This window comes from Elephas maximus, chromosome 10, assembly GCF_024166365.1.
Source record: "Elephas maximus indicus isolate mEleMax1 chromosome 10, mEleMax1 primary haplotype, whole genome shotgun sequence".
Lineage (NCBI taxonomy): Eukaryota > Metazoa > Chordata > Mammalia > Proboscidea > Elephantidae > Elephas > Elephas maximus.
Window position 1 is genome coordinate 111,380,265 of NC_064828.1, and position 15,593 is coordinate 111,395,857.

Below are 15,593 nucleotides of genomic sequence, written 5' to 3' on the forward strand. Positions count from 1 at the left end.
GTTTTTTGTTGTTAAGTGTCATCAATTCGGTCTTTCACTCATAGCCACCGCATCTGACAAAGTAGAACTGCCCCATAGGGCTTTCTAGGCTACAATCCTTACAGAAGCAGATTGCCAGGTCTTTTGTGGAGCTGCTCAGTGGGTTCAAACACCAACCTTTTGGTTAGCGGCAAGCACTTAACCACTGTTCTACCAGGCAAGCTTATTTCATCTAATATTTGAACAACTACTATGTACCTGGTATGTTTTCCTCTGGCTGTTCTCTTTGTCTTTAGTTTTCAGTGGTTTTACTATCATGTGCCTAAACGTAGTTTATTTTTGTGCATTTAAATTTATCTTGATTGGGGTTTGCAGAGCTTCTTGAATCTGTGACTTGATGTCTTTTATCAGTTTTGGAAAATTCTGGGCCATTGTCTATTCATTTCTGTCTCATTCTGTCTCTCCTCTCCTTCTGGGGCTCTAATTACACGTATTAGAGATTTTCACTGCATCCTATATACAGACTGTTGTTTGTCCTGAGCTGCTGGTCTCTCTAGGTCCCACTCCTATAGAAATGGAGCTTCCATAGCCTGTGGGTCACATGCAGAGGTTTCAAGAACGCAGGCTGGACATGGTCCTGTCAGGAAATAGGGCTTCCTTCCCATCCCAACACTGCTCCCTTTTCTTCTCTCCTTCCTCTTTCCCCTCATTTTATCTACTTTCTTTTCTTTTGCCAATTTGTATTTCTTCTTTTTCTTTAAATTTAATCTAAATTTAATAGTTTACATTAAAAAGAGTGATAGCTAGTAAAAGTTAAAGTAAGCTAAAAAGCATGCACAGTGGAATTATTTTGGAAAATCCTGCTAGGGTCTAATGAAGCTCTGTTCCATAGAATGTTCCATGAAGCTAGTAACGTTCTGTATCTCTGTACAATACAGGAACCACTAGCCACACATGGCTACTGAGCATTTGAAATGTGGCTAGTGTGAATGAGGAACTGAGTTTTAAATTTCACTTAATTTTCATTAATTTAAACTTAAATAGCCATACGTGGCTGTCAGTCAACATCAGCTCAGACCTAACCTCTTTAGAGCAAAGATGTCACTTTGAGGACTAAGGGGTGCCTGACCCAAGCCATGGTCTTTTTTAATCACCTCATGTGCGTGTGAAAGCTGGACAATAAGGAAAACAGAAGAAGAGCCACTGCATTCAAACTGCGGCGTTGGCAAAAAATATTGAAATATACCATGGACCGCCAAAAAGACGAACTAATCAGTCTTAAAAGAAATACAATAATGATGTTTCTTAGAAGTTAGGATGGCGAGACTAGCTCTCTTACTTTGGACACGTCATCAGGAAAGACCAATCGCTAGAAAAGGACATCATGGTTGGTAAAACAGAGGGTCAGTGAAAACCAAGGAAACCTTCCGAGAGATGGACTGACACAATAGCCTCAACAATGAGCTCAAACATACCAATGATCACTAAGACGGTGCAGGAATGTACAACGTTTCATTCTGTTATACGTAAGGTTGCCGTGGGTCCGAAATGACTTGATGACAGCTAACGATACTTGTAGATTGGAGAGTGTCTGAAACCAATTCCATTAGAGGTACGATAAACCTCATCTTTAAACACACACACACACACACACACACACACACACACACGATGAAAGGAAATTCAATGACCTCAAACTAATAAAGCATTTTTCTCCATGAAGTTTAATTTCTAGGCTTGTTCTCTCACTCCCCCAGGTGGTAAAAACTAGGTTGACAATTTTGTTTGGATTTGGGAGGCACCACTTCAAGGCAGTGGTTGTTCTCAAGCCTATCCAAGAAGCAAGCCACTGGGAAGTCTCTGCTTAGCCCAACATACTGATAAGGAGAATGCAAGACAATTAATGTTGTCCTAGACCAGACATCATCATACCCTGACCTTTGGTAGTATCCAACACTTAAGAAAACATTGGTAACTTTTTATAATTGAAATCTCCCAGTAAATTAGGATTTAGGAAAGATCATCGTGATTCATACTGATGGCAGAATGACTCACCTCCTCTCTGATGCAGATGGAAACCTCTCCACCATTACATAGCAGGACGACAGGTTTGTGATCGCTCTGCAGCAGTGACTAGAGCATGCTTTAATATATGAACTCTGTGCTTCATCCATGAACTGGAATACGCTAGATTATTTCATAGAATTCACCTGCTGGACTCTTCCTAGCATTATATATCGTGTAACAGAGCTTTAATTAAAGAGGGAGAGGAATGCCAGCTGATCTAAGCTACTGGCTTCATCTACAACACGTACTCTAGGTCCAACACACTTTCTGGAATGCCCTGACTTAACGGTCATCCTGTGTTTACTTACCCCCAAATTTCCACCGGCTCCTTACAGGAGATGTGCTCCATCTTATCCCAGCCCCTCCGTGGCTCCAAGGTAGGACTCAGCAGAGGACTAGGTTACTTCCCAGTCTACTGAATGTCCAGAAGCAGCACGTTACACATCCCGATAACATGAACAGCCAACACTTAAGTTCTTTCTTAACAGGTTAGAACTACGTTATCTTTTTTATCTTCCCCAGTGCTCAACACACTGCTTGCACCATAACAAGAAATGCTCAAAAGTATGTGTGTTTGTGTGTGTATACATACATGTACGTACATATGTAAGTCATGTTTAACTGATAAACACTCCCAAAATAAATTTAAATTAATAAATGTAAAGTACCAAAGATTATACGGAAACCTCATATTTAAACTGAAATCCTATTTTGAAATGCTTTAGTGAAAATCTTATGAAACTATACTGTTTACCACTGACCTCTGGTAGTAAATATGTAAAAGCAAATTAAAAACAAAAACAAATACTCTTCTTAAAGCTTTTACAAGACATTAGAAAAAGAATTAAGTACCATAATCTTCTTCTTTAATATAAACCAAAAAAACCCATTGCTGTCAAGTCAATTCTGATTCGCAGTGGCCCTACAGGCCAGAGTGGAACCGCCTCGTGGGGTCTCAACGGTGGATGTGAACTGCTGACCTTTTGGTTGGCAGCTGAGCCCTTAACCACTGCACCACCGGGGGGCTCCACTTTAATATACCAAAACCAAAAACCAAACCCAGTGCCGTCGAGTGTTATTTATTTAAGACAAATTATGCAGCATAGAAATCCTCTATTAAAATTCCCTTTAAAATAAAAAACAAACAAACAAGAACCAAATCAGTTGCTGTGGAACAGATCCTGACTCACGGCGACCCCACGTGCGCAGAGCAGAATCGCTCCACACTCACGGCGACCCCACGTGCGCAGAGCAGAATCGCTCCACAGGGTTTTAAGGCTGTGACCTTTCAGAAGGAGAACCACCAGGCCCTTCTTCCAAGGCACCTTGGAGTGGACCTGAACCGCCAACCCTTCAGTTAGTATTTGAATGCTCAACCATTTGTGACCCCCAGGGACTACCAAAATTCCCTTAGAGGATCAAAAAGGTGATAATGAAATAAGCCTCTTAACCAAAAAAAAAAAAAAATTCTTTTTTATTTACAGCTTCAGAAATGTCAGCAACCTAACTGATCTGAAGCTCTCCTTCCTACACAGTTTTAAAATCCACCAACCAAATACTTCCTGACTCCAGACCCTACTATCCATGGGAGGTACAAAGAAGATTAACAGCGAGTGACTTGCTGTCTCAAAAACTCAGCAATCTAGTTAGGGAGGCAAGTCATGGGTAGACAAAGGTAGTCCAAGGCAGTATAAACGGTGAGTAATCGGCACAGCAAATAACTGCTGTACACACTTAAAGGATGGAAGAATGTGGTCCAAGACAGTGAGAAAAAGCTTCCTTTAAATTTCAGAATGAACCTGAGTTGGAGCTAAAAAGATGAAAGGATTTAGACAGGCCTTAGGAGGATGGGAAGGGCACTCTAAAGCAGGGGATTCTCAAAGTGTAGTCCAGGAACCACCGCCCCCCCCCCGCCCCAGGCTTCCACAAGGTCAAAACTGTTTACTCAGTACTAACACATTGTTTGCCTTTCACATAATCATTACATGGAGTTTTACACAGGCCGTGTGATATCAAAACAGACTGAAGGCAGAAACGGACCTGAGAATTCAGTTGTCCTCTGCAAAGCCAGATATTACAGAGATTTGCAAAAAATGTAAAGAATGCCACTCTCCTCACTGAACTTGTAAAAAATATTTTTCATAAAAACATGATTTATGTAACAGATGTGTTACTGTTATTAGTAGAAAAAATACTACATATTTTTAAAGCTTCAGTTTTAATTTTTGATATAGATGATACTGATAAATATAACCCACATAAATAAAAGCTCTTTAGGTCCCTGGGTGACGCAAGTGGTTTGCCCTCAACTATTAACCTAAAGATTGGCTTCTGAAATCCATTCAGCAGCCCCGCAGAACAAAGTCCTGCCTGCTGCTTCCATAAAGACGACAGCCAAACCCCTGTGGAGCAGTCCTACCCCACGCAGGCCTAACACACAGGTGCCATGAGGTGGAATCTTTGGCAGTGGGTTTGTTTGTTTGCTTTCAAGGGATCCTGACAGCAGAGAGCTTGAGAACTGCTGCTCTCTAGGAAGGATGCACACATTCAGGTGAGCATGTAGCAGGCATGCTTTGCAAGCAAACGTGCAGACTCCGCGGAGGGGTCTTTTTAGAGAGGAGGTTCTCGATCAGGGGTGCTGTTGCAATGTCTGGGTGGCCACTAGCAGCTGGTGGGGAGAGGCCAGGGATGCTGCTGAGCACCCTGCAAAGCACAGGACAGGCTGCCACAACAGAGAGTATCTGGCCCCAAATCCGAACAGTGCTGTGGCTGAGAAACGCTGGTCTGGCAGCGGCTCTCAAGAGACACCACGTCAGGGTCGACCAACTGCCCAGCTTGTGATGCAGCCCGGGAGCGGGAGCCACAGAGGGAGAACCAGCCGCTTCCTCTAAGCTGAGCGGAGAACAGCTCCCAGCTGCCCCTCCGACGCCTTCCCAGCCACAGCCACAGCTGACTATCCTCTCTGCAGAGCTTCCGCCTTTCCAGGGTACCTGGGCTCTAAGCAGATGATGAGGCCAGTAAACAAACACATGGCAATTAAAAACAGGAAATCCCATTTCCTACAGAATAATTACATATTAATTTCAAAAATATGTTTAAAGTACTACTTCTTTTGGTTTTCTTTGAGGTCTCACTGCAGTCTGGTTTAGGGCTGTATAAAAAAAACCTGAGAATAACGGGAAATTTTACTTGAAAGGCCCAAGACGAAAGCCACGAACTCAGGATTTAGTCTACGTTGTCACTGCTAGGTGCCATCGAGTCCATTTCGACTCACAGCAACCCCATGTGACAGAGTAGAACTGCTCCACAGGGTTTTCTTTAGGGAAGCAGACTGCCAGGTCTTTCTCCCATGGTGCTGCTGGGTGCGTTTGAACTGACAACCTTTTGGTTAGCAGCCAAATGCTTAACTGTTATACTAACAGGGCTTCTTAGACAGTGGCTTTTGACCTTTTTGGGGATGGGGGTCATGGATTTGCCTTTGAGCAGGTGGTAATCACAGCTCTGGCCCAAGACAAATGCACGAAGTAACAAAATCAGTTTCACTGTCCTTTTCCAACTTACTCAGGTTAAAACCCCAGCTACAGATGAATCAAACCTCAAAGGTTTTGGGGGGCAGGGGGAACGTTTTTCATAAAAATGTTATTCATGTAATGTGTGTATTATTGTTATTATTTGATGAATTGAAAAATGTTTTTAAAATACCAGTTTTAACTTCCAAAAGATGACTCCACCACCCAACACCCATGTACCCCTGGGCAAGGGAATCTTTTGAAAATACCCAGGGGGTGGTGGCAGTGGAATGTTAAGGGGACAGATTAGAAAGGGAAAGAAGTTATCATTACAGGTAGACGTTGGCAAAACAAGCTAACAAGTCGGAGAGACGGCTATTCAGCCTTCTCGTCAGCAATAGCTATTCTGTAAGAGTTGCTGTAGAGACTTTCAAACAAAACTAACCTGCAGCAGGGTACGCAAAATACAGGACCAGAGAACCCCCCCAAATGACCTTTAATGTGCTGAAGACATATCACTTTACAAAAAGCATTAAAACTGCTTTAAACGTAACTTTGGAAACAGTATATATACGCACACACACACCCCCCACTGTCCTATGGTCTGATCCTACAGAACTGACTTCAGGACTCTTGGAGCAGTTTATTAAGATTCTAAACATTCACAAAATGTGCTCAGTTATATTTCCACAGATTTGAACGTTACACCGAAAACAGCTGCTCGAGAGCTAGTTCCCTCTGTCAATCTTCACATAATTTTCCAACTTCAGGTTCCCCATGAACCCATTTATGGCCTCATTCCTCAAAGGTATGCTATGAAATAAACCAGCAATAAGTACTGGGCAGAAACTTTTATTTCCAGGACACAGTCTGAGTAAGCAACAAGTCAAATTTAAACATTCTATTTGAAAGAGAAAAAAAAAGAAGAGGAAAATGTACTAATACATTTCATTCAAGGAACAGAAATTTCTGGAAAAAGGCAAAAGCCAACCATCAGCAGTTAAAACCTTTCACAGTTATTACATCGAAGGAGATATCCTGCCATACATCTTGCAGGGAATTTTTTTTTTTTTTTCCAAGTGGGATCACGCCTGATCTAGGCTATCCAGTTAAAAATGGCCAAATCTTAAACATATCAAGACATTTTAAAGATGAGTAAACAGGGCCATGGAAGTTCAGTGGCCTGCCTGTGGTGACATCATTTACGGGCAAGGCAGGAATCAACATTTTTTATTTTCTAACCACCAGGCTGAAATACTTTCCACTATACCACGCCATATGAGCCCTGGCAGTGCAGTGGTTAAGTGCTTGGCTGCTAACTGCAAGGTTGGCAGTTTGAACCCACCAGCCGCTCCATGGGAGAAAGATGTGGCAGTCTGTTTCATAAGGATTTATAGCCTTGGAAATGCCACGGGGCAGTTCTACTCTGTCCTATAGGGTCGCGATAAGTCAGAATCAACTCAACGGTAACAGGTTTTTTTATATCAGTCTATCCTTTACTCCAGGGCTTCAGCTTCATTAAAAAAAAAAAAAAACAAATAACCCAGGTCACCAAGTGTTCCCTTGTTTCTAACCAAAGATGTGTTCTGCAATGTAAGCCAACTGCCCCCTTGTTCTCTGTCAGGCGAGACAGCAGCTAGCCAGGATTTTATTATAAGAACCTTCCACGCACCCTGACAGGTTCTTCACATCTCTCAAGGCTGCAAAGCCCCAGCAGAGGGGAGCTCAGAGGAGCATCTGAGCGAGCGCTGACTGCGAAGGCGATGTGATACCGGAACGGATGTGATACCGGAACGGGTGGAAAGCGGTGTGGGCATATCAAACCTATCTGAACTGTTCAGGTTGGAATATTCAAATTGAGAGTAGAGGGGGAAAGGAGAGGGAAAAAAGTCCAGTAACGGTTTAATTCACCTGTCTGAGTCAATCACATTCGGGAAGTGGGTGGAACTAGAAGTGAAGAAGCAAGATGCAGACTAACGGGCGGAAAAAAACCCAACAGTAAAAAAAAAAAAAAAAAAGGGAGGGTCAATTCGGAGGTCTGATGAACTGAAGTGCCTCAATTTGTACTTCTGCAAAATAATTTATACAGTGAGCTGCCACGTATCACGCTTAATAAACCATGTTGCCTCTGGGATCCTTATGAGGAAGTAGTGAAGGGCCCAACATTTCAGTATTTTCATGGTAATTTCAAGCTGTGTGGCTCCAGCTCCTAGACAGCACTAGAAAAAATACAAAAAGACAAGCGGGGCATCACAGTCAGACACTGCAAGCCACACCTTAAAGAGTCTTACGCAACTGACGACCTAGGACCCCGCCTTAAAAGCATAAGTTGTACATATTAGTGTTCCGGGGGTCTTCTTGAACAATGGTTTTTTTAGGTTCAAACCTAACATTCTCCACCTTCATAACCATGTTCTTTCTGCTAAAACAGGAATAAACGAAACATACACAGTGGCTGTAACCCTAGCAGTTGGGAGGAGATGGGTATGTCAACAAGAAAGGCTTAGGGAGCATTAGGAAGTCTTAGCAGCTACAGCAAAAGATCATCAAAAAAAAAAAAAAAAAAGGTATACAGCCCTGCAGAGTGACTAAATTTCATCTAAAGCAATTTTGTCAAAAGGGTGACAGGGAGGTAAGCAAGCCAGTTAAAGGCAAGAACGCCACAGGAAAACCTGATTGTATGCAATAAGGCAAGGGTAGGGAAGGACTGGTGCAAACAGTCCCTACTGATACTTAAGAAAGCTTTGGGATTTCTGCTTTCTTGCGTTGGGGAGGGCAGCAGGTTTGCTGGAAAGAGACCTGGAATACATCAAAAGTTAGGGGAAAGATGACCTGGGGCTAGAGTCTGCTGCAGAAAACCTCCAGTTAACTGTATTTCCCAAACAGAATTCAAGTCATTCTAATTTGGCTTAGAGCAAGGGGTCTGACACTTGCAAAATTAACTTCATTTGGGATAACACCGGGCCCTCAGCCTGCAGCTCGGGAGAACCACAACACTTAAATTAAGCAGCTTCTCTGCCAGTGGCGTCACTAGGGTCAGTAGTGTCACTCAGTATGATGACTCATAGTATAAGCCCCCCTCCCCCACGGACCTTCTCCTGTACCAGAGCATACAGAATTCTTAGCAATATTTTTGTACTAAAAATTATAATCATAATTTGTTAATCATAATTCCTATATATCACTCCTTCTTTTCCTTTAATTACTACTCATGCTGAAGTTATTGATAAAAAACAGAAAACTCACCATCGAGTTGATTCCAACTCATAGCGACTGAGTAGAACTCTACCTTACAGGGTTCCCAAGGAGTGGCTGGTGGATTTGAACTGCTGACCTTTAGGTTAGCAGCCAAATGCTTAACCACTGCACCACCAGGGCTCCAATGTTGTTGTTAAGTGCTGAGTTGGTTCCAACTCATAGTGACCCTACGTACAACAGAATGAAACACTACCCAGTCCTGCACCATCCTCACAATCGTTGTTATGCTTCAGCCCATTGTTGCAGCCACTGTGTCAATCCATCTTGTTGAGAGTCTTCCTCTTTCTCCCTAACCCTCTACCTTACCTAGCATGATGTCCTTCTCCAGGGACTGATCCCTCCTGATATCATGTCCAAAATACGTGAGACATAGTCTTGCCATCCTTGCTTCCAAGGCACATTGCCACAATACTGTAGCCAAAGCACCAGAAAATCTGACAAAAATTAGCGACTATAAAAACACTAGCAGCAATGAAAACAACAGCGCCTGCTTGACGCAACCACCTGATTCGAAGCATTGCTGTAACTGGGTAACACAACAGCTCTGACCAGAGCATACAAGAAGGTTCAAAAAGTAAATTAACATGGAGTTTTAGCCTTGTAGGTATATTGATATATGTAAGCTGAATTTACGAATTTTTTTTTGTTGATGTTATAACTAAATACAGGGATATTTTCATAGACAATCATTTTGGGGTCACCACCTCTGACAGTGTCACCTGGTGCAGTCTGTACCCCTCCGCACACCCCTCGTGATGCCACTGTTCTCTGCTACTAACATTTCAAAAGGGTGGATTAGCTCTGCCTGGTTCCACACAGCTACCTGGACCCTTAGCCCTCAGTCCTCCAGTTCAATGACAACTAGCCTCCAGGAAGGAAAGGCAAATGAAAGTCACGACTGTGGAAACCCTCTCAAAGCACAACTGAGTCAGGAGCGACACCAGCCCACCAGAGAGACACCAGCCTCAGTGAGAGATAAGATGTTCTCAAGTGAACCCAAAGTCAAGAAGTAAAACAAGTAAGAGTTGGCCAATGTAGGGAACATGAAAGATAGAAGACTATACAAAAACACCAACGCTAGGTAAACTAGAAAAATACTAACACTGTGGAAAGAGTTTAAGGGACCAGGCAAGGACACGAAAGAAAATAAAACTGATGGGAGAAAGAGAATGAGTCACTGAGAGAAGGATCTAGTGGCTTGGAAGGGAAGGACAAAGGAGGAACCCAAAGCTGAAAGAACTCCAGCCAGAGCAGGCCAACAAGACCAGCGCATACAGGAGACTTGCTCCATGTGAGGGGGTGGGGAATTAACTTAAAAACGTCAGCCCTGCAGACAATCACAACTTTCATAAAGACATTAATATTCTTTCGAAGCAGAATCATAAATACCTAAATAACTAAAATTGAGGGATATGAAAGACACCACAAAAAAATCCCCTAGAGGGAAACATTTTAGAAGACCCTGGGTTTTATCACCCTTGGTTTTCCTACCCTAAGTTAAAAAGTACTCATGGAAATCAGAAAGTGAATTTTGAGAACAGTTACCTCTTGATCTGAGTCTTGTCCTTCTTTCAAACTTTTCCCACTTTTCCCTGCTTTTGGTGATTCCTGGGAGACATCAAGCAAAACCAATTAGGCTTCTCAATTTTTAGGTTACTAAACATCAGATAAACCAAACGCAGTTGCTAAACTGACTTAATGAACTTAACTAAGACTTCTGTTACTTCTAAACACCACCACCAGGAGATGTACCATTCGATTGTTAAAGCAGACGTACAATACTTGGGATGTAATATGCCCCCTGAGGACCTCCCCCCCAATTTAGACTACCCCTCCCATTCAGATTCTCTGGTTTTATCTGCATTTGGGCTTGAGAACTTCAAGCAGAAAGAGATAAACCCAATTTTACACAATGCTCTTGGGGCATTCTGGAAGACTGACATCTTCCCCTTTCCTCCCTTCCTCCCTAACCCCTGTGAGCGGGGGTTTCCGGGGTGACCCTGAAACACTACAGAGCTCCACCTGAAGCAAACATATCCCCCCCCCCCAAAAAGATGCAAACGCAGCACACGCGACCCAGCACCGCCCGGCCGCCACCCGGGATAATAATAGCACCGGAGCCCCGGGGCTCCGCCGCAGGAGCCAGGAACCCCCAGTCAGCGTTCAGCGGGGCCCCTCGGCGCCCTGCGCTGCCCCGGGCCCGGCCCCCCCGCCCCGGCGGCGGCGAGGCTCCCCGGCCCCGCGGCCGCACCTGCCCCCCCGCTCCCGCCGCCTCGGCCGGTCCGCAGCTCCCGCCCCCCCGCCCGGCGGCCCCGGGGAGGCTGCCACGCCGGCCTGGCGCCCCGGGACCCGGGGCCGTGAGGGCCGGGCAGACCCCGCCGCCCGGCCCGGCCCGGCCCCGACTCACTTTCTCCTTCTTGTTTTTATTCGGCATGGCTGGAGCGGGCCGCCGCCGCCCCGCCGCCGCTCCCCCGCAGCAGCAGCGCCCCCGCCACGACCGTCACGCCCCCGCCCCCGCCGCTGCCGCCGCCGCCGCCCGGGGACTGAGGTGTCCGCTCGCTCGCGCTTCCCCTTTTCCAGGCTCCCACAGGCTGCGGCAGCCGCGGCAGCGGCGGCGGCAGCGGCGGCGGCGGCGGCGGCGGCACCGGCGGCGGCGTTTCTCCGCCCAGCCCCCGCCCCCGCCCCCACCCCCGGTCCCGCCCACGCCCCGCCCCGGCCCCGCCCCGCCCCGCCCCGGTCCCGCCCCGCCCCGCCCACCGGCCCCGCCCTTCCCCCCGCTCGCCGGGCCTCCCCCGCCATAGCGCACCACCACCGCCCCGCCCCCGTCTGGCCCCGCCCCGCCCCCGCCACGTCGCGCTGCTATTGGCCGCGGCGCCCCACGTGCTCCTAACGCTCTCCTTCACCTCCTCTCCGCCTTTTTCTCGCCGCGTGCTGTCTCCCGTCGGCGTCAGGCTCGTTGGTGGCCTGGCTCTGAAGGCGTCCAGGCGACCTGGGCTGGAGGGGCTGAGGAGGGAGCATGTAGCTGCGACTGCGGCGACAGGGCCATCGCGGCTGTGGAGGACCTGAACTGAGAGAGCAGGGGGAAAGCAAGGCACGGAAAAGGCAAAACTGAAATCCGTGGGAACAGCCTCTGCAGCCGACGGGGTGCGAACCAGCGCGAACGGCAGCCTCCCGGCCTCTCGCTGCGCTGCACGCGCCCACGTGGCGGCGCTCGGCCGGCGTCAGCGTAGGCCCCGGGCCCTAGGCCTAGGGAGGGGCGGCTTCGCAGGCGGAGCCAGGCCCCGCCCCTCCCGGCCTCGGCCCCGCCCCTCCCGGCCTCGGCCCCGCCCCTCCCAGCTTCGGGTCCCGGTGAACCCTGCTGCCAGCTCTGCGAATGGGACGTTATTTTACTTTTTATCTTTGACTTGATTAGTAGCCATTGAGCAAGGCTCTGCGCTATGACCAGGAGTCACCTGCCTTCTCTCACCTCGGTAAATAGCTCTGGGAGATGAGTCTTCCAAGGGAAAAAGCTCAACTTTTAAAGTGACTTTGCTTAGGCATTCCAGCGAGTCCCCAAACTGGCCAGCACCAGAGATCACAGAAGTGCATCAGGTGGTGAGGCTCCAGGGCTGCGAGGATCTCACGGGTGAGAACCTGGATGGTTGGTTAGGCAGCTGCGTCCTAACCTAGCCGCTCTTAGGGAATCATCGCGTTCTCCCGGCCCCCAGGTTTTGCTTTTGAAAGTTCCAAGGCGGAACATTTTCCGTTATTCTCCATGCTGTTGTGCTATGGGAAAGCCAACAGACGGGGGAAAAAAAAAGATCTAAAGTGAGGAGTGCTGTGGCAAGCCGTTTAAGTAAGTTCTGTGTGCGGGTGTCCGAATGTCCCAGCACACTTAGAGGAGTATGGGAAGTGCAGGACAGCCTTAAACAGCTATTTTAGCAGAAGAAACGGTTTTAAGACTTTTAAATAGGATAAAACAAATAGTAAAAAGATGGGGGTTAGAGCAATGCCCCCTAAGCAGTAACATTTCAGTTTTATAATATGAAACACATGCTTTAAATTTAATGTCGTTAGGTGCAGTCCAGTCGGTTCTGAGTAGGGCAAAACGTTGCCAGGTCCTGTGCCATCTGCACAATCATTGCTATGTTTGAGTCCATTGTTGCAGCCACTTTTACAGTCCTCTCGTTGAGGGTCTTCCTCTTTTTCACTGACCCTCCACCAAGCATGATGTCCTTCTTCAGGGACTGGTCCCTCCTGATGATATGTCCCAAGTAAGTGAGTCAAATTCTTGCCATCCTCATTTCTAGGGAGGAGTTGTAAAGCTACTGATGTGTGGCCATGGATCTAAGGGATCTGAGGGGCTTCTCCAAGGCAAGTCTGTGCCTCCAACCTCCTTGACTTAGCCCTTGATCCAGTGCTTGCACATCTTTCGTTCATTCAGCAGATGTTGGTGGCATGCTCACATGTGTACAGCTTGGTTCCTGGGATTTCACCACGCACAAGGCACTGTCCTTGTTCTCAAGGAGTTTGCATGGTCCAGGGAAACAAGATGACCAGATGCAACATGAGACAAGTCTAGGGTGGGGGTGGGCAGGCCAGGAAGCATGAAAGAACACAGCACAGGAGCATTTTTGTTATGGCAGGAGGTGAGACAGAGGGAGTCACGGACCCAGATTAAGATTCTGATATGCCTTACTAAAGGAGTCCTGGTGGCACAGTGGGTAAGTGCTTGGCTGCCGACTAAAAGGTCAGAGGTTCCAACCCACCAGCCGCTCCACAGGAGAAAATGCGGCAGTCTGCTTCTGCGCAGATTACAGCCTTGGAAACCCTGTGCGACAGTTCTATGATGCAGAATCCACTTGATGGCAATGGATTTGGTTTTGCTTGGTTTATGTCTTGCTAAAGGTGTTTTCATAGTTCAGTGGCAGAATTCTCGCCTTCCATGTGGGAGACCCGGGATCGATTTCTGGCCAATGTGTACCTCCTGTGTAGCTACCACCTGTCTGTCAGTGGAGGCATGCATGTTGCTGTGATGCTGGAAGCGATGCCACTGGTATTTCAAAAACTGGACAGGTTTCAGCAGAGTTCCCAGACTAAGAGAGACTAGGAAGAAAGGCTGGGTGATCTACTTAGAAAAATCAGCCACTGAAAACCCTATGGATCACAACGGTCAAATCTGCAACCAATCATGGGGACAGCACAGGACCAGGCAGCGTTTCATTCTATTGAGCATGGGGTCTCCATTAGCTGGGGGCTGACTTGGTGGCAGCTAACATCAGCAACAAAAGAGACCTGGGGCATATCTGAGAGGAGGCTCGCAGCCCTTGCAACAGCACCTCCGTCCTCCCAGTGCACACAGAGTCATATTCCTGGCCAGGTACCAGTTCGTAAATGCAGAAACCAGTCCTCAAATGTTAGTAGCATCCCACACACGTGTTTATATGTGTGTGAGCATGTTCACGGGTACCTGAGGGTTATCTTTTCTGGGATGGTCCCCATTCATAAAGGCACAATATTGCACAAAAGTCATTTTCTTCCAATCTCAATCCTACTGGGACACTTCTTTGTGATGGCCCTTCTTAACCTGGACATGGCTTTCTATGTCCAGCTTCTCTGTACGGTGGACTGCTTCATTTAGGCCCCTGAGGACTTCTGGAGGATCAGAGAGGCCTCAGGGGACCTAGGTCTTTGTGGCTGAGCTTCTTGGCCATAGTGTCTTCTGTGTTTTGTGGTTTTTGGTACCTGTCACTTGTGGGGAATCCCTGACTGCTGCAAATGGTTAATGTCCTCGGGTTCTAACTGAAAAGTTGGAGGTTCTAGTCCACCCAGGGGTGCCTTGGGAGAAAGGCCTGGTGATCTATGTCAGAAAAATTGCCATTGAAAACCCTCTGGTACACATGGGGTCACCATGAGTCGGAGTCCCCTCAATGGCAACTGGTTTACCAGCCACCTCTCCACCTGTGTCAACAGCCTCATGGGACTCCCAGCCTCTCCTCCACACATCTCCTGGCAAGGGGCTCCCTACAGCCTGGACTGGACAGGAACTTCGTACCGGGCTGTCCCTGAGACCATCTCCACCCTAGAAGTTCAGCTCATCTCCTCCCCCTCACTTGTATTCCTTGAGCTGTTGTGAAACAGTCATTACTTAGTCAATTTGTGTCTATTTATTCACGCTCCCAACTCCCTCCACCACAAATTTGCCTGCAGATTTGAGGTGGAGAAGTGAGTAGTAAATTTAAATTAATTCTCCACGTAAAAAGAGTGCTGATCCCAATGCCTGACGCGTAGCAAGTATTTGGTAAGTTTAGTTGCCAGCAAGTGGAGGATGAATTTATCTGAAGTGCTATTCAATTCTGAGGACTTCAAGGAAAAACCCAAAGGTTATTATCTTAAGGCCAAGGTCCCTGGGTGGCACAGTTTGCGCTTGACCACTAATCTAAAGGTTGGCAATTCAACCCAGCCAGAGGCGCCTTGGAAGAGTAAAGAAAAACCCTGTAGAGTTCAGTTCTACTCTGTACACATGGATGAGGTCGCCATGAGTCAGCAATGGGTTCGGTTTTTAAGGCCAAGTGCTCCCAGAGAGCTCTGTTAGACCAAGAAAAGACCCTCACTTGGCCCCTGAAGAGCTTTGACAAATGCCGTCAGCTGGACATACCCCTCCCAATGCTGCAACAAGGTGCCTGGAGTTCATTCCAAAAAGTGAAAAATCTGTGGAAAGTTCTGGAAACTTGTGCTTTAATAGGATTTGATATCCAAGTATTGAAGAAAAATGAGGAACAACACAAAATATAATTTCAA

At 47.0% G+C, this 15,593-nt stretch overlaps 1 protein-coding gene and 1 long non-coding RNA gene across 8 annotated transcripts in view; one reads left to right on the top strand and one right to left on the bottom strand.

Moving 5' to 3' along the window:
• PPP2R5C (protein phosphatase 2 regulatory subunit B'gamma) overlaps positions 1 to 11,795 on the bottom strand; it is a 178,860-nt gene extending 167,065 nt beyond the window's left edge. For 3 of the 4 annotated variants that reach the window (XM_049898333.1, XM_049898336.1, XM_049898334.1), the window contains exons 1-2: positions 11,221 to 11,310; positions 10,359 to 10,421 (exon numbers count right to left, since the gene is read on the bottom strand). In XM_049898333.1, the coding sequence (XP_049754290.1) occupies positions 10,359 to 10,421; positions 11,221 to 11,247 (90 nt within the window). In that variant the 5' untranslated portion in view covers positions 11,248 to 11,310. Of the gene's footprint in view, positions 1 to 10,358; positions 10,422 to 11,220; positions 11,311 to 11,716 lie in introns of those variants that run through there. The other variant, XM_049898338.1, reaches the window with a different exon arrangement.
• A 108-nt stretch (positions 11,796 to 11,903) lies between these two features.
• LOC126084103 (uncharacterized) overlaps positions 11,904 to 15,593 on the top strand; it is a 192,250-nt gene continuing 188,560 nt past the window's right edge. For 3 of the 4 annotated variants that reach the window (XR_007518944.1, XR_007518943.1, XR_007518942.1), the window contains exon 1: positions 11,904 to 12,438. This is a non-coding gene — a long non-coding RNA (uncharacterized LOC126084103). The remainder of the gene's footprint in view (positions 12,439 to 15,593) is intronic. The other variant, XR_007518941.1, reaches the window with a different exon arrangement.